The sequence below is a fragment of the Prosopis cineraria genome, unplaced genomic scaffold (genome assembly GCF_029017545.1).
Source record: "Prosopis cineraria cultivar Desert tree isolate PC_DT_omini unplaced genomic scaffold, ASM2901754v1 PC12, whole genome shotgun sequence".
In the NCBI taxonomy this organism is placed as follows: domain Eukaryota; kingdom Viridiplantae; phylum Streptophyta; class Magnoliopsida; order Fabales; family Fabaceae; genus Prosopis; species Prosopis cineraria.
This window is the reverse complement of record NW_026555343.1, coordinates 38,687,461-38,709,122: the sequence shown is the minus strand read 5'-3', so window position 1 is coordinate 38,709,122 and position 21,662 is coordinate 38,687,461. Positions and strand designations below refer to the sequence as shown.

The window sequence follows — 21,662 nt, the reverse complement described above, 5'->3', positions numbered from 1 at the left end:
ACAACATAAATTTATAATTTAGAAACAAGAAAATGTTGATTTTTAAACCATATAATAATAAACAGTCTAAAATAGATGGTTATCCACATCTCATTAAATATCGTTCCATTTTCGTATCCTGGTTCTTCCTCACCAAAGGGTGAAGGAAGAAGCGTTTTTTGTGTTTTGAGTCCCCCACACGGAGCGTTGCCTGCTTGGACTTAGAGCTTGAGGGGAAATGGAGTACAGTGGAGGAGGAAACTGGACTATGATCCCGACTCACAACTCCAACCTTACGCAATCCAACCAGGACCCTCTCTTTCTCCATCAACAGCAGCAATTTCTACAGCAGCAGCACCAAACCTTTCAACCTCAACCTCCGCAATCTCAATTTCCACCACCACAGCAGCAGCAGCAGCGTCTTCTCCAACATCAGCCGCAGCCGCAGCTCCAGCAACAGCCGCCGCAACAGCAACAGAATCCTCACCAGTCCCTAGCTTCTCATTTTCATCTCTTGCATGTAAGCCTTCTAAACCCTAATTTTCCTTCGGAGCGATTTTAATTTGGTCGTTTGTACTTGTTTTATTTCAATTTGATCCCTCGTTCATTTAAATGTTTTCTATGATACTTGGTCTACAGCGATTAGGAACCTAATTTCGTGAAATTCACAATATTTTGGAAGTCATGTGATTTTTCAAGAATGGCAATATCATTATTCTTTTGACTTCTTGAGGGATTTCTTTGTTATGGGCATAGTTGGTGGAGAATTTGGCAGAGATTGCCGAACATGGGACTAGGGATCAGCAATCAGATGCATTGGTTAGTTCGTTCCCCTCTTACATACACAATTTTGTAAATTTCCTGATACTTATTGTCGAATTTGACTATGGATTATCGAATATCAGCCTTTACATTGCGTTTTTTAACGACTTTTAATGACTTGTTTTTTTTTTTAATTAATGAAAGATTAATGAATTAAGCAACCATTTCGAGAGGTGCCAGCAGTTGTTAAACTCAATTTCAGGCTCCATTAGCACCAAGGCCATGGTAATTAGCATCTCTATATCTATAATTTGCTTCTATCTTTATTTTTAGTATGGTATATTTTTTCCCATTTTGCTTTTTTTTTTTTTTTGGAAAAATGACCGTTAGTTGAGCCCTTGAGCTAAAAATTAACCATTTCAACACTGTGCAGAGACTGGGTGGTTATGCTTTAGATCTATAATTTTCCCTCTAATTAAATGTATTCATCTTTCTGTGGAATAATATGTGGTAGTTTTATCCAGCATAGATTATCGGGGCTGAGTTTCCCTTTCCATTTTCATTATATGGCCCTGCTAATAAGGCCATGATGAGCTAATTCCATATTGAATTTGAAGAAAGAAAGGAAAAAAGAGAAAATAAAAGATTCATCTACTGTTTAAATAAGACTGTTCAAAAAAATAAAAGGTTAAATCTTCAACTGTTATTTTCTAGTAGTTAGTGGAAGTGTTCTCGATCTGAAATTAGGACTTTATGGATGCCTAATGCAGACAGTTGAGGGGCAGAAGAAGAAGCTAGAGGAAAGTGAGCAATTGCTAAATCAGCGAAGGTTAGTGGTGGTAATTGTTTCATGCATCTTTCTCTCCGATATCTTTTCGCTAAATTCATGCCTCCCCCTTTTGTTTGACATACAGAGACTTGGTTGCCAAATACCGAAAGTCTGTGGAAGATCTTGTTAAATCGGAGCCGTAAGTTCCTGTCAATCAAATGTGTAAGGAACGTTACGTAGATTAATAGTTTTTTTTTTTTTTTTTTCCTGAAGTTGAGATTGACTAGAAACGTCTGCAGTTATCTTTATTTAAATTGGATAAATTCAAAATGAAATGTCAGTGAAGATGACCAAGTGCAGGCTCAGGGGACTTGATAGCATTTTCCTTGCCAAAATTGGAAAACTCAATTATAAATGCAGCCTTTTTTTTTTTTTTTTGGGTAGCAATTATGAATGCAGCTTTATTGGTCCATATGTCATTCAAGCATGTTACTTAACCATATTTGCAACTATCCGTGGTTTTGGAGCTAATCACATAAGCATATTCAAGAGGCATGATAACAAGCAATGCCCCCTGTTTTAGAAACCAAGAGCCCGAGTTTCAATAGGCTAATTGCCTTAAATTAGTTCATAATTTTTTTTTTTGATCGAATAATTTAATTGATATATTGTTTTTGCTTTTAAACCTTCTAGTAAATTGAACAATATCCTTTCCCCCATTAGCTTGCTGGTTTCATTCACTAAAATTTATTTTAAACAACCAACTAGTACAATGCACACGAACTCACATGTACGCAAGCTAATAATGGTAGGACATGACTGCGTATGTTGTCTGCACAAAGGTGAGCATGAGAAGCATAATTGCAGCAATTAAAGAGATGATGGCCCATGGATTACTAAAATATTCCTCTTTCAAAGTTGCCCTCCATTTATGCCAAGTCACTGTATAATACTGATTCAGCTTCTCACATAGGTCTGCGAAGTAAAATGTTCTTCTTGCCATGATTACTCCTGGGGAAAGATTGTTGATTGCAGAAGCTACTTCTTGACTTCCTGATAACTTGGATTCAATAATCCCATTCTCAGTGAGCAAATCCACATCACCAGGTGTGTCCACAAGACTGTCGAGGACAAAGACATAGTCATTCACATAATTATCATGCGAGTGGCAATATTCATATGCAATGAGATTTCTCAGAAGAATATCCAGGGTATCTTTCATTGTGAAGTATGGAATCTCCAAGACTCCATCTTTGAATGTTATATCAAAAATGCTCCCATTTTTCTTCGCCTTGAACTTGACTCCAGCTTGGTGTAACTGTGTTGCAGTGGGCATAGTGAAGGACTTTGATTTATTTTTGGATGGCATCTCTTGGGGCAAATAACAAATTCTGGCAAAATGAACAAAATGATGTATTTCCGTTCGATCCAGTTTTCCCTCAACATTGAAGTTATCCATATGCAACAAATAATCTAATTTCTTTCTGAAGAACTCACAGGTCAGCTTGACTGCTAAACGTCGAACATCATCTTTTGTGGGAATGTCTGATTCAGCTAATGAAAGAAGATCCTCAATGATGAAGAAAGGAACTTGATTTTCAAGTAAAATCATATCATTTTTGATGAAGTATAGCTTCCTGGGGCTTCCAAAGAAATGATCATGCTGATTCCGCAACTGGTGATTGCCAAAGCTATTCCTAAAGAATAGTTCGAGAATGAAAGTTGCATCTACCAGGATGATCTCAATAAACTTGTCACTATCAAATTCAATGAGATCTGCATAATAACTTCGTAACATCTCTTCTTTGCCCTTCAATAGTTGTACACAGTCCTCTAGGCTTGCCTGAGTACGTGATAGGAAGTCTTTTAGGTATCTCATTTTGTGTTCTTCCATGGGCTTAAGCTTTGGACTGTTGTGATGGAGTGGACCAATTGAAATAACTTGAGGAGTGAAGGCCTTTTCCTTTCGTTCACGTAGTTGTGGAGGAACTCTAAAAATGCTACATTTATTATGGGACAATGGAGAAAGCTTCTCCAATTTGTCCTTCAATTTGGCCAGTGAATCTGACAGCACATTTTCCTCGATGGTGATGTGTTTGCAATTGCATCCTTTGTTTCTGTCATGTTTTTCCTCCATTCTTTATCTCCAAATTTTGAATAAAGAGAGCAAGTTGAATCTTTGATAGCTGCTTAAGGGGAAAAAAAAAGAAGGAAAAGAAAAGCTATCTTATTAGTATAATTCGTTGGTTATGTTTTCAAATAGAAAATTTTTAGATAGGCCTGATATATCACGTCAACCCTGATACATCCTATAAAATTTCACTAATTCAATTAAATAAAATTTTATGTGTTATTATTTTTAATAAATTTTTTATAATAAAATACCCATTTAATTTTTTATTTTTCTTCCTCTATTATTATTAATATTATAATTAATTTATAATTAATATTATTTAAATATCATGTTTTTATTGGATAAATAATGGATGTCATGTTGTACAAGGTCTATCTAAATGTTTTTTTCCAATATGCAATTAATGGATATAGATTGAAAAATATGCATAAAGGGAATATAAATATATATATATATATATATATATATAAAATTACGGGAATCGGCTCTGGAAAGCATCACCGGACTAATTGGATGCCACATATTGACAATGCAAACAAATAAAAATCAGTTGTGGAAATAAAAGGACCTAAAATAAATTTAACCTTTATACTTCTTCCGTGATTTGATGTTGCTCTCGAATAAAGGTATGTCAGAATTGGCCAATATTAAAAATTCGTTGTCCAAAATAGTTTTTTTTTTTTTTAAAATCTATATATGCCTCTTGAGCTATTCTCTCTGCGCTCTCCAGGCTCCGGTGTAGAATTGAAAATTCTAGTCAATTTATTAGTAAACTAATAAACCATTAAATGAAATACCCCAACCGTCTCTGTATATAGAAAATTTTTAATCAAATCTCATATATTAATAAAAATTTATTATTTAATTAAAATTACATAAAATTACAATAATTTTTTAATTTTATCTCTAATAATATCATAATTGATATTATGGTAATAGTAGAAAAAATACATAATTATTGATCTATTTTATTTTTTAAAACAGGGTAAAATTCTGTAAGCTCTCAAAAAGATTATTGACACCCCTCATATTTAAGAACAAAATAAGTTTTTAGAAAAATTCTTATGTATAGGGATGGAGGGAGTATTTATTTACATGATTCAATTATGATTTTGATTATTAATTTTTGAATCAGTCTCTTAATCAGTTGATTAATGGGAGAATGACAAAGAGATTTTAAAAGGACCAATTAATTTAAGTTAGGTCCCAAATGCCAAAATTCAAAAATTTGTAAATTCATCTTTTAATTTTACAACTGCATTGTGATGAATTTAGAACTTGTTTTTTAAATTTTAACATGGCTGAAAAATAAAAAAAAATTCATTTTACCTATCAAAATTTGAAATACAAGTTACAAATTCATCACAACATAATTACAAAATTGAGAAATTGAGTTGTAAATTCTTAAAATTTGATAGTTGAAACCTAACTTAACTTAATTAGTTATTTTGGAACCTCTATGTCATTTTTCCTTGATTAATTTGTCTGCCTTGATTCCTGGCCATTCCAAGGGTCAAGGGAACTCTGGTTCCAAGCAAATCCTCTCCAGTACTAATCAGACAAGTTAAAATTTCGACTCTACCCTCACTTCCACTTTCACAGGGAGAGTTTCATCATGCCAAACAAACGCAGCATAAATTCTAAGTTCCATGACAGTCACTCTTCTCCAATAGAACTTATTAAAACAAATGAAGTTAAGAAAATAAAACTTTAGGTGGAATTAAAAAATGTTCACCCATTTTAAAGTAGGCAAAAAGGATAATTCGTAGAACTTGAACTCATCATAATCATAAATATGAGAATCACAAACAATGTGTGTGAGGACAGAGGAGCGAAATAGGACGGAATTACAGAAAAAATAATAAAAGTGCAAAAAGCTTACAATTTGTGAATTTGAGAGGATGAGACTGAAAAACCAGAAATGACGAAATGGCCTTGTTCTTTCAAACTTAGGTTTTACAACCTAGGTTCATCCCCTCCCTGTTATTTGTAATGTCCCGATAACTTATTTTGTAAAGTGAATTGGTGGAATTTATACTTGTTTTTTCATTTTTACGCAATGAATTTATGCCTTTTTTTTTTAATATTTATCCAAGGAATTTATGCTTCTCTGCCCTTCATTGATTCTGATTTCAAAACTTTTGTGCCCTAAGGAGAATTTTATTCTTTTCTCAACAGTAGATATGATTATTCCCACAAATATATAGGATCATAGTAATAAATTACCTAAAGTATTTCAAGTGTTGAACCTATAGAGAAATTGTACTTTTACTAATTTAAATAATTAATAGTTTAAAAAAATAGATAAAATGAATTATTTGATAAGAATGTAAAGAATGAAAATAAAGCAAAAAGATAATGATGAGGAAAATGCAATCACTTGAAGTGTTGGGATTCATTATTCACCTTGTATGTTGCTAGTTTTTACTATTTGAGTTAACTCTTTGAAAAATTATAATGACAATTATTCCTAAAATGTCATAATATTCTCCTAAATTATTAGTCTATTTTTAATTAGGGTTGAATTCATTCTCACGATATTCAAATAATTAAATAAATTGTGAAGCTATAGTTTAAGTCACCACAAATTTTTAAAATTATCCCTAATCTAGTTATTTATGTTTATTTCTCTAGATTTAGATTTTCTTTTCACCTCCCAGTCCAATAAGATCATCCATAGATTTAATTAAATGTTGGCTAGTCATAAAATCAACATGAAAAATAAAAAAATTAATATAATTGAAAATAAATAAAATATATAAATATAAAAAAAGCAAAGAGTCAAAACAAAATAAATAGAAAACTAGCTCCTTAATTGGGCTACATCTCTAACCCAACTAAGTTATTTAAAAATATATAGTAAAATTAAATAACTGCATTATAGAATTCCAAAGACAATTAAGGAATAGAAAAAAATAATTATGATATATAGAACTACTCAACAATCCCACTCTTAACTTTCAAAATCTTTTTTCGAGCTCTAAATATCTTAGAAAGAATTTTTAAGGTATTCATATAAGTGATTGAATGTCTTTGAATAAAGTTATGAGCTCTTATTTATAATATTTTGCGATACTATTTCCTAATCCTTCTAAAATTTCATGAAACATTTTAGATTTGATATTACTTAAAATATTATGGCTGAAGTATACTTTTAGTCATTTAACTTTATATAATATTTTAATTTGATCCTTTAATTTAATTTTATAAAGTATTTTTTAGTTCTTTAACTATAATATTGTTAGTTTTAAACAATTATTTTTTTTTGTGTCAATCATTGTTATTTTAAAAAAATAAATTTAATATGTTAATATTTGAAAATGTTTTGTCAATATTTAAAAGTTTAATGTAAAAATTTATTGTAATAAAACTAAGAATATTAGGATTAAGGACTAAACAGACACTTTATAAAATTAAGAAATTAAATTAAAATATTATGTAAAGTTAAAAGACTAAAAGTATACTTTAATCAAATATTATCTTCTTTTTAAACTAATTCTTGTGCTCCCTCCTATGTGTGCCTCTTCAATGCATTTTTCCTTTTATATGATTTTCCTCTTTTCTTCAATATCTTTTATAATATTTTCTATTTAATTTTAAAATATACACTTATTAAATTTCTCCACACTTAGCTTGTTGCTTATTCTTAAGCAACAATTTTTACTTTCAGCTTTATTTTTTAAATAAGTATATCAAATACGAGACCTTTGCTCAAAGCACAGGTAAAACTTAACCATGCAACCATTGAGTTTTAATGTGAGAGAGAAAACTAATAATTCTATTTCTGCACCACATGGAGTGAATTGATGCTTTTTTTTATATTTATCCAAGGAAGGAATTTATGCTTGTCTGCCCTTGATTGATTTTGATTTCAAAACTTTTGTGCCCTACAGAGAATTTTATTCTTTTTTAGTGTGAGAGAGAAAGTTAATAATTTTGTCTGTGCACCACATGAAGTGAATTTAGTTTTGATCGAGTGAATTTATACTTTTTTTTATATTTATCCAAGGAATGAATTTATGCTTGTCTACCCTTGATTGATTCTGATTTCAAAACTTTTGTGTCCTAGGGAGAATTTTATTCTTTTCCAAATAGTAAATACTTTGAAAATTTGGTTTGATTTTACCGTTTAGGTATAAAATCTAAATAAGACAAACTGAATATATATATATATATATATATATTAATGCTTTATGCATGGTAAAAAAGAATTTGAGTTGTGTACAAAATCCTCTTCAATTATTTTTTAACATGAATTAACTTATTTATACTTGAGAAATGGTTAAAAAAAAATAGACCTAATACATACATACATATTTATATATCATGAAATATTAATCTTTTATGTCTTGAAAAATTAATTTTAATGGAACAAAACACAACGAAAAGAAATGGTAACTAGTTTAATATTATGGGGCTTTTCTAATTTCTTCTCGTAATTCAAAATATTTGAGAGTTGAAATGCTTTTAATATGATATTTTTAAAATAATTATAAAAAAACTCCTCGTGAAAACAGAGAAGAAGAAGAAGAGCCAAATTAACTTAACCAAATTGAAATATTTCACTTGAGCTCGGTTAAAACTTAAAACAACAATAATTTCAGTTTGAAGCTCTGAAATTGGGGAGAGAAGAGATTGTAATTGAACAATATTGATCTCCAAGCATGCTTGAAGGAGGTTACAGGATTAAATTCAGAACATTAATTGCTATAGTAGCTAGTTTCATTAACTCTTAACATGCGCATTATGGTTAACTCTTCGATATCAAGATACCTAAGAGATGCATGACATTCATGAGTATCATACTCAGCTTAATACTCCTTCCGTCCTAAATTATATGGCATTTTTAAATAAATTTTTTTATCCAAAAATATAAGACATTTTGGGTAAATTAAGGTTTCATTAAATATATCAATTATAATATTAACCTTTCTCTCTTTTATAATAATTTTCATCCTTTCTCTTTTCAATATATTAAATGATGGGTATTTTTAAAAATTTATATTTTTGTTTTGAAAAAGATAAGGTTATTAGGTGTATTTAATGAGATTTATTGTTATGTAAAATTTTAGCTAAAAGTATCTTATAATTTAGGATAGAGGGAGTATTAATTTGTGGCGCATGGGTATTGCACTCACGCTTCATTTAAGATTTGAATTTGGCAACTGTATTTAATGTAGGCACTGAGTGCTTGTAGTATTAGAATATTTAAAATCTAGATCAATCGTTTAGATAAATTTACTCATTCATTAATTTCAAATAGAGTATGAAATCAAAACTATTGATTTGAATTTTAACGATTCAAATGCTACAAGTACTCAATGCCTATATTAAATACAGTCACTCAATCCAAATCTCTTCATCAATAGTTTTGAGCCATGTTTCATTAATATTTAGTTAACCTTATGGATTGTGTCATGCTTATTAACTTTGTTATATATGATGAAGTTCTACTGTAAAACAAGTTTTGAAATAGATTTATTTTGATTTTCCCTTATTTAATTCCTAGTTATATTATGATGATGAAATTTATAAATTTGATCGATATTAACTGTTATGTTGTCACTATATATTTTAAATGTTGACATTAAATTGTGTGATCTCGCTATGAAATGAAGTCAGTGCACAGGATTGCCATACATCGTTTCAGAAGTTTTCAAGGGATTTGGAATCCGTGAGTGGACTAAGTCTTTTCATTTAATTAGTGTCTCAATTTCAATCACTAAATTTTATGATTATTTAAAAATTATCAAGATATATGTCTTTCTAAAAACAATAATCCTCTTGATTAGAAGACTCTTCAAGTATGTTGTTTCCTTAAAAAATTTGAGATTAGATATATTCTAAGTGTTGTGGCATTAGTGTGTATCAGAAGTCTTATATTGCCTAAATGAAAAGTGCTCTTAATATATAAATACTAAGGAATGACATGAGTTAATAAAATGAGTTTAAAGAAAAAGCGAGTTTACATGCACAAAACATGCCAAAAAACATTGGGTTCTTTTTACCGAATTGTTTTTGTAAAAAATAAATAAATATTTATTTACATGAACTTACCAAAAAATCTCATTTTTTGGTTGTCTAAAGTTTGAATTCAAACCGAAAGCATTTTCGGCCTTCAAACAGATTCTCGAAATGGATGTATAAATTCCTGAGCCTATAGATAGGCATGCATGGGGACCGAATTGCACATCAATGTATTGAGCTTTCAGGGCATTTTTCTCCTCCCCCCTCCAACTTCTCTTGTGTTTGTGTTATTCATTTGAATTCCTTTCTTACTAGTGTCTGCTGTTCTATGCCCTTGCATTTTGCAAGACATTCTTGTTTAATCCTAGAAAACTGCCAGTTCGCTATCTCAGTGTGTCAGAATAGTTTTTAAATACAGTATTCTTCCGGGCATAACTCAAACAGTTTACCTTCATACTGCCATCACTAAGTATTATATGACAAAATTGACCGTTTGATTAAATCAGATAATTGTTATTGAATTATATAAGACACTTATTGAATAAATGGATCTAAACCTATTTTTAAACCTAAGAAGACAATGAAGTAAGTAGGGATAGAGAGCGATGAGAGTCATGACGAAAAGGGCTACATAGTTGTACATGAAGACAAGATAATAACATGGGATTTTTTTGTCCAGATATATAAATCAGAGTTTGAATTTTTTTTTGGGTAAAATAGAGACGTTTATATTTTAAATAACAAAAGAGGTTTAATTTATAACAAATGTACGTAAAAGAGAAAACTATTTTTTTAATACCAAATTACCTTATTTGGTCATATTTTTCGGTCACACTGGTAAGTTCGTTTTGATTTTGTTAGTCATGCCTAATTATAACTCATCACTCTTATAGTTAATTTATTTTAAAAAGTATTAGTTAGTATAAATACTTTTTAATAAAAAAATTACAGATCAAAAGAAATATAATAGTGTGAATTTGAAGCTATGAGGGCATGACTATACGCTATTTATTTCACGACTGATTTAATAGGTGGTCGAACCGTTTCAGGACCTGACCAGTTGAATGATTCAGACTATGAAATAATTTTACTTGAAACCGTACACATATTGTAGCTTTTGAGTTTTACCTACTTTAATTTGCTATACAATCATCTTATGATCATATATTTTGTCCAGAAATGCAAATGCAAATTAGATTCAATATACAACACTCATTTGCTGGGTCAACACACACACACACACACACACACACACACACACACACACACACACAAAACAAACATTAAGTATTAACTTGAATTCGGTAAACTCTATTTTAATTTGTCTTTAATCCCTTCCCCCAGACTTCGGTGATTAGAAGGAAGACTGGAATACAAAGAATTTTAGTAATTTAAGAAATGTATATAGTAATATTACTTGTACTTCTCTTTCTCTTTAGTTAAGATTTTTGCTGATCCAAAGTCCCTATCTTCTCAAGAATTTTTAGAAACAAAACATTTCTAAAGATCTATAATAATAATAATAATTTACTGTTAGTGTTTTTGTAAAAAACTCATTTATTTTACCCGTTAAAATTACAATTTCATATTCTGTTTTCTTTTGTTTATCAAGCTATCTCCACAGCAATTAACTATGAGACTAATCCTTCAAAAAAATTTAAGCATCATTCAAGGGGTTAATCTCTCTCAAGTAATGTAGTCCATGAAATCAAACTTTGAAATAATACTTAAAAAGATAACTTTCAAAATATTATCAGTTTTTTTTTTTTAATACTCGTTGAATGTTAAGCTTTTGTATATATAAGATTATACAATCGTGTCGAAAGTTCACTGACAATAAAAGTGCTCGTAGTTGGGCCCAAACAGATGATGAGTTTATCCTTGTGCGTGGTCACCTAGACCAGATCAAGCTATATAACTTATATAGACCATGGCTAATAACTTGTAATTTATAATATGAAAAGATCAAGTTTACAACTTGAAGTTCAAGTGAAGATTTATAGTTTCTAACTAATTAGTTATTACCCTAAAGAATTGTGACTAAATTTAACCCCAATTATACAAGGGACAAAGAAAGAAAATACTATTTATAACTATAATCACAAACAAATGATGAATCAGTATCAGAATTTGATATATATATATATATATATAATATTTTAAAAAAAAAGGAATAAAAGATCAATCTCTCAACCTCTCTCTCCCCTCATAATATTTATCTACCTGTAGTAGCCTCACGTCCTGGCATTTCTCTGAATCTCTCATTTATACGAACCCTAGTTTTTGTTGAAGAAAGGCCAGAAATTTCAGGAGATCTGTTTCCCTCCCAACCTCCCACCTCTTTCCTCGTCCCCAGCCTTTCCCGCCGGAGACGCTTTCTCTTTCTCTTCCTTTAATTCGTTTGCCATGAACATCGTCTCTCGTACCACCACCACCAGCAATAACCACAACAACAACAACCAGGCTTGTGCTGCTTGTAAGTACCAACGTAAGAAATGCGCTTCTGACTGTATTCTCGCACCTTATTTCCCTCACGATCGCCAACGTCAATTCCAAAACGCCCATAAATTGTTTGGTGTCAAGAAGATCACCAAGATCATCAAACACCTCGACCCCCTCGATAAGGACCAAGCCATGCGAACCATCATTTATCAATCCGACATGCGAGCCAACGACCCCGTCGGAGGTTGTTACAGATACATTCTAGAACTTCAAGCTCAGATCAAATACCACCAGGCTGAGCTCGAGCTCGTTCTTCAACAGCTCGCTGTTTTTCGATCTCAAGCTCACCTTCATCATCATCATCATCATCATCATCATTTGAATCCGTATAATAATAACCCTATTGCACCATTACTACCTCCGACTCATCATTATCAATATCTTCAACAGTTGCCACGGCAAGATCAGACGTACATGATAGTCGAGCAGGAACATGAGAATAATAATGATGTTACTTTGCAGGACGAAGTTAGTGGTTGGCCTGTGCAGGATTCGGTGTCGTTGTCGTCTTTATCGATACAGAACAAGAATAATGGAGACGACGTAAGTGGTGGTTATGTGGGTGATGAATTATATAATGATCATAAGTCTTCGTCTTCGTCTTTGCTTGACATTCATTGTGATGATGAAAGGAATGAAATCGGTTTTGATGAACCTCAAGAATTTGTGGATCGCAGGTGTGTCTTTATCACTGTCGTGTTCAATTTATTTATTGGTCACCATCCCAAGTTTGCAATCTCTGAAATTGCCCTGCATAAGTAATATATATGGTGTTTTTTAAATCTCATTTTCAACTTTCAAATGAGTTTTGCAAGTGATAGTGAACCTGATATTGGGGGATTAGTGTGGGTTTTCCAATTAATGGACGTGACAAAATGTCTAGGCTATTTTTTTAGAAGAGATGTTTAAAATGGAGAGCAATGTCAAGAGATCATCCTTCATGGGGCTTTGATTTTTGGCTGGAAAGACAATAAAGAAAACCCGGAAGCCTAATTGAAGTTTTAGTAATGTCTACTTCTTAAAACAGCATTGGTCAAATTCATGAAGATTTGACCTATAACTCACAAAATTATTGGTTCAAATTATGTTGTCAATGTGAGGATTTTATTAATTAAAGAGAATTATGTAAATATATACTTCTATATTGGTGAGCCCTCCAGACCCTCACCTAAACTTTATTGTCACCCAAAAAATAGGAAAGATAATCAATACATAGAGTAGAGTAAGTGGAACCAACTCACTTAAGGTTGATTTAGTTAATAAGGGTTTAATTCATAACTCACAAAATCATAAGTTCAAATCTTGCTATCAATATAAATCTTATTGGTATATAATTTATAAATACCCTATAAGTGTTCATGCCTAGAAATATGTCTTAATTTTGGTGAGCTTCCAAGACCTAGCTCACATAATTTTTTTTTTGTAAAAAAAAAAATCAGCACACGGAGTAGGTTGGGTCTCACTTTAACCATGTATATAGTTCTATCTTTACAACACCATACTGTTACAATAGAGAATCATATTTCCTTAACGACCCATTCTTTCTTGTTCCCTAAACATTTGCCTTTTATTGGTTTGATCAAAATTGTTTATCTAATAAGCCTAGCAGTTGAATTTATCATTATTTTTTATTTTGGTAGGAGTTTTGCACTTTTGCTAGAGATTAAAACTGAAATAGTTGAGCTTCTTTCAAAGATACTGAAATAGTTGAATTTATCATGGATTGTTATAATAATTCGCTATATTTTCTAGAATTATTGATGAAGCAAGTTGTTAATTTTGAGTTGTTTGAGCATTTCAAAATAATAAGCATCATGCAATATAATTTATTAAAGAAAAGGACAAAGATAAAAAGATGATGCAGTTTGGATGTACATTGAACCACCGCCTTTTCATTTGGATGGGGATAAAAGTAGAAAGGAAAGAAAACTAGAGAGAAAACTTTAAAAAATAATGAAAAAAATTTACTAGTTTTAAACATTTTTATTCCTAATTGACTTTCCTTTCTATTTTTTGTTTTCCCTTTTTTCTCTATCTAAATCAAGTTTATAAGGTTGTAATTTTGCTTCTTTAAGATCCATGAAAGTGGATCTCATTTACTTTACATTCATCAAAAAAGAAAGTAACTAAAGTCAAGGAGTTTGAACCTGAACACCCTTCTTAGAGCAAGGACGAATTTAAAGGGGCCTTGCAAGGGTAGTGGACTCCCATATTTCAAAATTTTCTTTAAAAATAAGTTAGTTTTTGTTGACGATAAATGTTGAAATCACTTGTAACCCTTTCACTTTTAAATAAAACTTTAGTTATGGTCATCCATATAAGGATTTCGGGGTTCGTTCCCGTCTTGGAGGATCTTATGTTGTGTTATTCAATGATCGAAACGGTTCATTCAACCGAAAACTGAATTGATGCGAGAAATAATTCATAAAATTATTACAAAACCATTGATCTTGAAATATAAAAAAAAAACCATGGCCACTGATTTGGCCAATCATTGATCTTGAAATTAAAAAAAAAACCATGGCCACTGATTTGGCCAATTCAAACTTAAAAAAAAATATATATTTGCTGGTGGCATAAAATGGTTTTATTTTTTGGATAAATTTTTCCTCCCTATAATATTATATAAGTATTTTCCTTGTACATAATATAAATAGGGAGAATTTTAAATAAAGATCAGGGATATGATATAATTACTAGTGGATTCCAAAAAATTTTAAAATTTCAATTTAATTTAAAAGGATAAAAGTAAAAATAATTTCAACTATAGAAAGACTAAAATATCCTTTACTTGTTATGCAAAATTACTAATTGTTAAATTTTCTTGCTTGCTAATTTACTAATGAGTTGCAAAATACATTAGTTAATATGTCAATAATTATATAAGACTTGACATAAGCAACATCAATTGTTAAATTACTAACTTTACTAGTTAATTTATTAATATCAATTATAAATTATTGACAAATTATGTAATTTACTAATATTAGTTATAAATTACTAATAGGTCTTGTAATTTATAACTAATGATAGTAAATTAAGAAATAAAATTAGTAAATTAACAACTAATGTTGCTGCTTATCTGACAAACAAATATAATTTACAAGTAATATTAATAAATTAACAAGTAAAATAAAAAAAATTAACAACTAATGATTCTATATAACAAATGAACAATACTTTACTCTTTTTACAATTAAAATTTTTTCACTTTTATCCATTAGACTAAACTAAAAGTTCAAAATTTTGAGACCTATTAATAATTATATCACATCTTTTATCCTTATTTAAAATTTTTCCATACAAATAAGTAGGGAACGAATGCTATGATCACATGAACTAGTAAATATTTTATTTGGATTTGAATATTAAATTATGAAATTTATTTTTAATAATTTTTATTTTATATATATATATATATATATTAAGCTATAAACTTAAAATTATATTAATTTAATTACTATACAGTTAAACCAAGGAATCCTAAATTAGTACTTTGACAAGTTTAAACTCGTCTAGATTTAAAAACATTAGCACTACAAAATGCATTCAATTTTTTAAAAAAATAATCAACTAAATTTTTATAAAGTAAGATTTACACTATTTTCTAGGGCAACTAATGGATTTAACATGATTTGTAAGAGAGAGAATTTATGATTAAAAAAATACATAAAGCAGAATAGTGTAGTAGGTTCAAAAACATATAATAGAAAAGACTAGTGTCAAATTTATTACTAATGAAAACTGATAAATGTTCAAAGTCAGCTAAAAGCTAATTATTCTTGCAATCCAAGAACAAATTTGCTCGTTTTTATGTTTGTTTTTAGTTTTTCCCCCCTGCCAAATTGTTTCCTTGTGTATTATTGTTGCATAAAATGTGGTTGGATTCAAACCTGATGGTTTTTGACTGAAATATGCAGTGATGAAGGGGTTTTGTTTAAGATAGAGAATGCAGTATTAAAAGCAGAGGCGGATTGCATTCAACAAAATCAAGATCATGATCTCAAAGGTGCTGAAACTTTGTTTACTCTCACAAATTGTACCACCTAACAGCTCATATACAATCAAGTCTACTGCATACACTAGACTCCCTCACACACCCTCAAGTCTCAATTTTGCAGCAATCCTTCTTTTTTCCTTCTTCTAAGATAGGAAGCACCAGTGCCTCTTAAGGGGTTATAGTAACCACATCCTTTATATAGAGAAACTCTTATTCCTTTTCTACAGATTAAATAACAGTATACCCTCATGCATTTCTGATTCTTGAAAAACTACAGAAATTTTTTTTTGTTTGTAAAATTATAAATTTCTCAGTTTGCATATAGACTTATTAATGAGTAAATGGCACATTTTTTATCAAAAAAAAAAAAATTATCTCTTTCGAGAAAAAAAAATTTGACTTGGCTTTTGTGAGGTGGGTAAATTTGACTTGTCTTTTATATTTCTTTTAATTCTTCTTCTCAGAAAGCTTCTTTCTATTTTTTTCCCCAGAAAAATTGGATATGGTTCTGGACCGGGAAATAATCGGCCAACAGGAAACAAATACTTTTATCGAATCAGAATAGTTCTCTCCAGAAAACTACAAGGTGATCTAAAATGAAAGCAACTGTATAAATAAAACAATTATAAATAAAAACCCAGCCAACCATGGCTGCAAGTGTCAGAAACCCAGATAAAAACCCAGACAGTTGCACTAGTGTCCGAAAAGGGGACATTTACCTTTTGAGAAAGCTCCAGGTATCAGAAGACAATATATGGCCTTTAAAGGAAAGATGTAAGCGTTGGTAAACTAAAAACCATCTCCCTGACTGGTTTTCCTTGCACCAGGGGCACACAACATAATGTTAAAGAGATATTTTCTTTCAAACATCTTGACCAAACCTCTGGCCCTAAGAACTCCCTTCCTTTTGACATTCAATGAAGCAACTCAGACTTAACCGTAAACTACTAAGTATTGATCTCATCTGCCTATGAAAAGTTCCCCATATGTTGCTCCAAAATTCCTTTTCCTACTTATTGTGCAAATGCAATGAACCTCCTTAATTTCGAACAAGAATATCACCCGTTTGTGAATATTGTTAACCAAACACAATCCCTTCTTTATAGAGAATGGAATATTTTGGTTAACTGTATGTTTAGAAAAATCAATTATTGTGTTCATTTTCTGACTAAATTCACTTTAGATAGAATAAGTGTGTTTCAATCTTTTGACCAACCCCTACCTTTTTGTTTGAAGATGGTGGATGATGACAAAGAGATTTCTTCATGAGTCTCTTTCTTATAAGCTTTTTAGCTCTTGACTTCAAATGTAATCCGAAAAAAAAAAAAGGGTTCCTTTTCCTATTTTCTCAGGATGACGTTTCAATTTGCATGAAAATAATAATAACAGCCACTTTCTTCTTTGGATACAACTGGCAAGGATAGTATTTTCCTAAAACATCGGATTCTGAACTATGAAGTGAACTGTTTGTGTCGCAAGAGAAAGCCATAACAAAGTAAAACCCAGTCACTCAGTTTGCAACAATCAAGAGCTTTGACTCCTCATCATCAATGCATTGTTGACTAAATGTACAACTGGATTCGCAAATTTCAATCTCCATTTGAAGTGCCAATTCCTCAAGCATCCTATAAACTTCTTCCAGTCCTGATTGGACAACATTCCCTGCTGAGAATGTATGAACTTTCTTTTTCACCTCAATCCAACTGTGACCAGGAAATTTCTTCAATCCCCTTGACTTCACTGAGATCCTGACCCTTGCAGAATCTTCCCATCTTCCACTTGCGGCATAAATATTTGATAGTAGCATGTAACTTCCAGTTACTTCTGACTTCAGACTTAGAATATGTGATTCTGCATCTTCCGCAATGTCTATATCCCTGTGCATTCTGCATGCATTTAGAAGAGCTCCCCAAATACACTCATTAGGCTCTACTGGCATGCTTCTAATGATATCACTTGCCTCTTGCAAAAGTCCAGCACGGCCAAGAAGATCAACCATGCATGCATAGTGCTCTACCAAAGGTTCAATTTTAAGTTCTTTAACCATCTTGTCAAAAATCTTACGACCCTCAGTGACAAGTCCTGCATGGCTGCATGCAGAGAGAACAACAACAAAAGTGATGTTGTCTGGCTTGAGTCCAGACTTAATCATCTCATCAAAAGTTCTTAATGCATTTTCACCAAGCCCGTGCATGCCAAAACCGCCAATTAATGAATTCCAAGAGATTAAGTCTCTACCATTCATATTATCAAACACCAAATGCCCTTCCTTGAAACCCCCACACTTCATATACATATTAATCAAGCCATTTACCACCAAAATATTGCCATCCATCAGTGCCCTAACTGCATAACCATGGATTTCCCTACCAAGGTTCAGAGCTGCTAACTCTGCACAAACTGATAAAATGCTAGAGATTGTCACACAATTAGCCATTACTTTGGCCTGCTGCATCCCCCTAAAAAGCTCAAGGGATTCCTCAACATGCCCTTTTGAAGCAAAACCATCAATAACAGCACTCCAACTTATGACATTAGGTCTAACTGGAGGATGACCATCTGCCTTCTCCAACTGCAAAAATACTGACAATGCCTCATCACATAATCCACATTCAGCATATGACGATATCAAAGCATTCCAACTTACGATATTCTTTCTCATAATTTCAGAAAATAACTTATGTGCATCCTCCAATAGCTCATGCTTCCCATAAGTGCCTATTAATGCATTTTTCACAAACAAATAATTTTCATATCCACCCTTTACAATATAGCTATGTAGTTCTTTGCCCCTGTCAGTTGAAGCCATATCAGCGCACACAGATAAGACTACAGCTAGGGCTTCAGCACTGATTTCAGTTCCCCTCATATTCAATGACTTAAACAACTTCAGGGTTTCATCATAAAGGCCACATCTAGCATGGCTTGACAGCAGTGATGTCCACGTCACCGAATTAGGTTGGAATCCCTCCAACTCCATCTGCTTAAAGGTCTTACAAGCACTAAGATGATCATGGTTGAAAGCATAACCAGAAACCATACTATTCCATGAAACTAGGCTTTTGACAACCATTCTATCAAATAGTTCGCAGGCATCATCCATCTGCCCAAGCTTCCCATACATATTCAGAAGTTCATTCATGACATGAAGATGATTCCGGAAACCCATTTGCAAAGCATGACAATGAACAATCTTGCACAGAGTGGGGGTGACCACATTTGAACATGCCCTTATTATCAGAGGAACAGTGAACCCATCAGGCCAAAATCCAAGCTTTCGCATCTTAGCATAAAGTTTAAGTGCATAATCATAGTACCCATGAGAGACATTGGCTCTAAGAATTGAATTCCACAAAAGCAGATTTTCAAGGTCCTCAACTCGGATTGCATCAAATACGTTCTGAGCATCTCTAACAAACCCAAAAGATGCATAGACAGCTATGAGTTTGGCGGCCAAGAAGGCTGACTGATGAGCACCAGTAACAAGAAGTTGGGTGTGAACTTGTTGAGATTGCTGGACTGTAAGGCATCGCTGAACAATGACATCAAAGAAATCAAGGAGTTCATTGCTGGTAATGCAGATCTGATGTGATGGCCGTGGTCTGAGAAAATGATTGTGGTCTACGTAGATAGAGCAGCTGAGCCTATGCACCAAGCTGAAAGACTTCACTCGGTATCGTGAAGATATAGATATGAGGCGGTCAGAGGCAGCATAGAGCATGAAGTCTCATAGTTCTGACAAGATTAAGGATTTATTAATCTTTGGCACTGGACGGAGAAATTTGAACTAATCTTGTTCTTCTTCTTTGATTGAAGATGGTAGCCAAAGGAAAATGCTATCTTGTTGCAATCAAAGAGCTAAAAACAGAGGCTGACTATTATACAATTCCACAAGTAGGCCCTTTCGTGCCTGCGAATTTAAAACAGGAATAGAATTTATACTTGAACGAAAATTTAAGAATCTGATTATGTAATCAACCATATGCAATGGGCTTTCTCTGAAAATATCGAATGGAAGCAAAAATACAAAGCATTCACGTCATTGAACCAACTCCATAGTTGGAACCAAAACAAATTTATAGTTAAATCGCCTGCCTATATGCCTCTATATAAACAACTTTGTGACTGAAAGTTATAAACAATCCGACAGAAGTTTGTCTTGATAAACTCCTCTACCTTATTTTCTACTTCTACTAGTCAGCATCGGCGGACCTATACTACACTCTGTTGGGGGCATCGGCCCCCACTGAAATCTTTGAAATATGCATAGTTGATATAATCCCCTCTTAATTTTTGTTCCAGATACTTTGGCGCAACTCGAGCTAAGTCATTTACAAGATCATACATCACAAATACCTCGAGAATTTTCCAAAATTGATGGTAATATAAAAAGATTAATAAACAGAATGCCAATACACAACAAATCCAACATTGCAAAACAACATCCATATCATACAAGTCGCTAGTAATCAAAATGAAGAGGGAAGAAGTATAATAGCCAACTAAACACCATTCAAGCAAAAACTAGTACAAAAGGAGGGGGACTCAATATGTAAATATTCCCAAATTCAAGAGCATAATATTCCATGATTACACGACCAGATTCAAAGCGAAATTAAAATGAAAACTTTAAAAGAAAGCAAGAACAGCCAAGCAGCGAACAGATGACGCGGGAAACAAATTCAAATCTAGATTTAAAGCCAGATTGAACAAATCAACGCCGGATTTTGGGATTAGAAAAAACTCTAGGGGTTCGAACCTCCTTCACTGCTTGCCTGAGAACTACAGTGTGGAATGGTTGTTCGTCAGTCGAAGGGAGCTGCATCTGCCACTCGCGAGACAGGGTTTTATCGGGTTATAATGGGAAGAATCTGCATACGTCGAAAATTAATTACTCATTTAATGAATATAATAAAAAAAAATTTCACCCATTTTTTTAATACCAAATATATTTTTAAATTTAACTTTTTTTTAATTCTTATTCTATTTCGAATTTCATTTCTTTCAAAATAACTACAAAAATCAAACGAGACCTTATACCATGATATTGAATAATATTTTTAATGCTATATAATATAAAAGAGTTGAGTGTGTTGTGTATATATAAGTATAAACTAACAAAATAATTATGGCAAAAATCTGTATTTTTATGGCAGAAAATAAAATAAAATTAAAATAATAATAATAATTTTTTTAAAATATAAAAATGATAATTTAATATCTCAAAATGTCATAATTTCCTTAAAATTTTTAAAAGCTTTTCTATTATTAATAAATTTATATAAATTATTAAATTATTCTTATTAAAAATAAACAATTTATAAATTTTATTTAAATATTCACAATTTTTTTTTCTTATATTCATAACAATATAACAATAAATAAAAAATTTAACACATAAAATTGTAATTTATTATTGTATATTGTGAAGATAAAAAAAAAAGTTATAAATATTTAAATAAAATTTATAAATTATTTATTTTTAATAAAAATAATGTAGTAATTTATATAAATTTATTAATAATAAAAATTTTTGAAGATTTAAAGAG

At 31.4% G+C, this 21,662-nt stretch overlaps 4 protein-coding genes across 8 annotated transcripts; 2 read left to right on the top strand and 2 right to left on the bottom strand.

The window, feature by feature from the left end:
- Positions 1-109: 109 nt before the first annotated feature.
- LOC129288697 (mediator of RNA polymerase II transcription subunit 9) lies at positions 110-3,612 on the top strand. Of its 5 annotated transcripts, none has more exons than XR_008588051.1 (7): positions 110-499; positions 736-798; positions 946-1,026; positions 1,512-1,570; positions 1,656-1,709; positions 2,484-2,617; positions 2,840-3,612. XR_008588051.1 is itself a non-coding variant. In XM_054925418.1 (6 exons), the coding sequence occupies exons 1-6, from the start codon at positions 218-220 to the stop codon at positions 2,494-2,496; spliced, it is 552 nt and encodes a 183-aa protein (XP_054781393.1). In that variant the 5' UTR covers positions 110-217; the 3' UTR covers positions 2,497-3,612. The 5 variants fall into 5 exon arrangements, 1 of the variants encoding a protein (XP_054781393.1); XR_008588050.1 differs by having other exon boundaries at positions 2,484-2,721; XR_008588049.1 differs by having other exon boundaries at positions 2,484-2,738.
- Positions 2,145-5,619, bottom strand: LOC129288696 (putative UPF0481 protein At3g02645). Its single transcript, XM_054925417.1, has 2 exons — positions 5,527-5,619; positions 2,145-3,696 (listed from the first exon to the last, which is right to left on the bottom strand). The coding sequence occupies exon 2, from the start codon at positions 3,645-3,647 to the stop codon at positions 2,310-2,312; it is 1,338 nt and encodes a 445-aa protein (XP_054781392.1). The 5' UTR covers positions 3,648-3,696; positions 5,527-5,619; the 3' UTR covers positions 2,145-2,309.
- A 6,398-nt stretch (positions 5,620-12,017) lies between these two features.
- On the top strand, positions 12,018-17,463 carry LOC129289337 (LOB domain-containing protein 22-like). Its single transcript, XM_054926097.1, has 4 exons — positions 12,018-12,790; positions 16,034-16,122; positions 16,605-16,699; positions 17,350-17,463. The coding sequence occupies exons 1-3, from the start codon at positions 12,018-12,020 to the stop codon at positions 16,676-16,678; spliced, it is 936 nt and encodes a 311-aa protein (XP_054782072.1). The 3' UTR covers positions 16,679-16,699; positions 17,350-17,463.
- Positions 17,423-20,985, bottom strand: LOC129288530 (putative pentatricopeptide repeat-containing protein At1g17630). The gene is made up of 2 exons (XM_054925155.1): positions 20,873-20,985; positions 17,423-20,023 (listed from the first exon to the last, which is right to left on the bottom strand). The coding sequence occupies exon 2, from the start codon at positions 19,832-19,834 to the stop codon at positions 17,624-17,626; it is 2,211 nt and encodes a 736-aa protein (XP_054781130.1). The 5' UTR covers positions 19,835-20,023; positions 20,873-20,985; the 3' UTR covers positions 17,423-17,623.
- Positions 20,986-21,662: the final 677 nt, after the last annotated feature.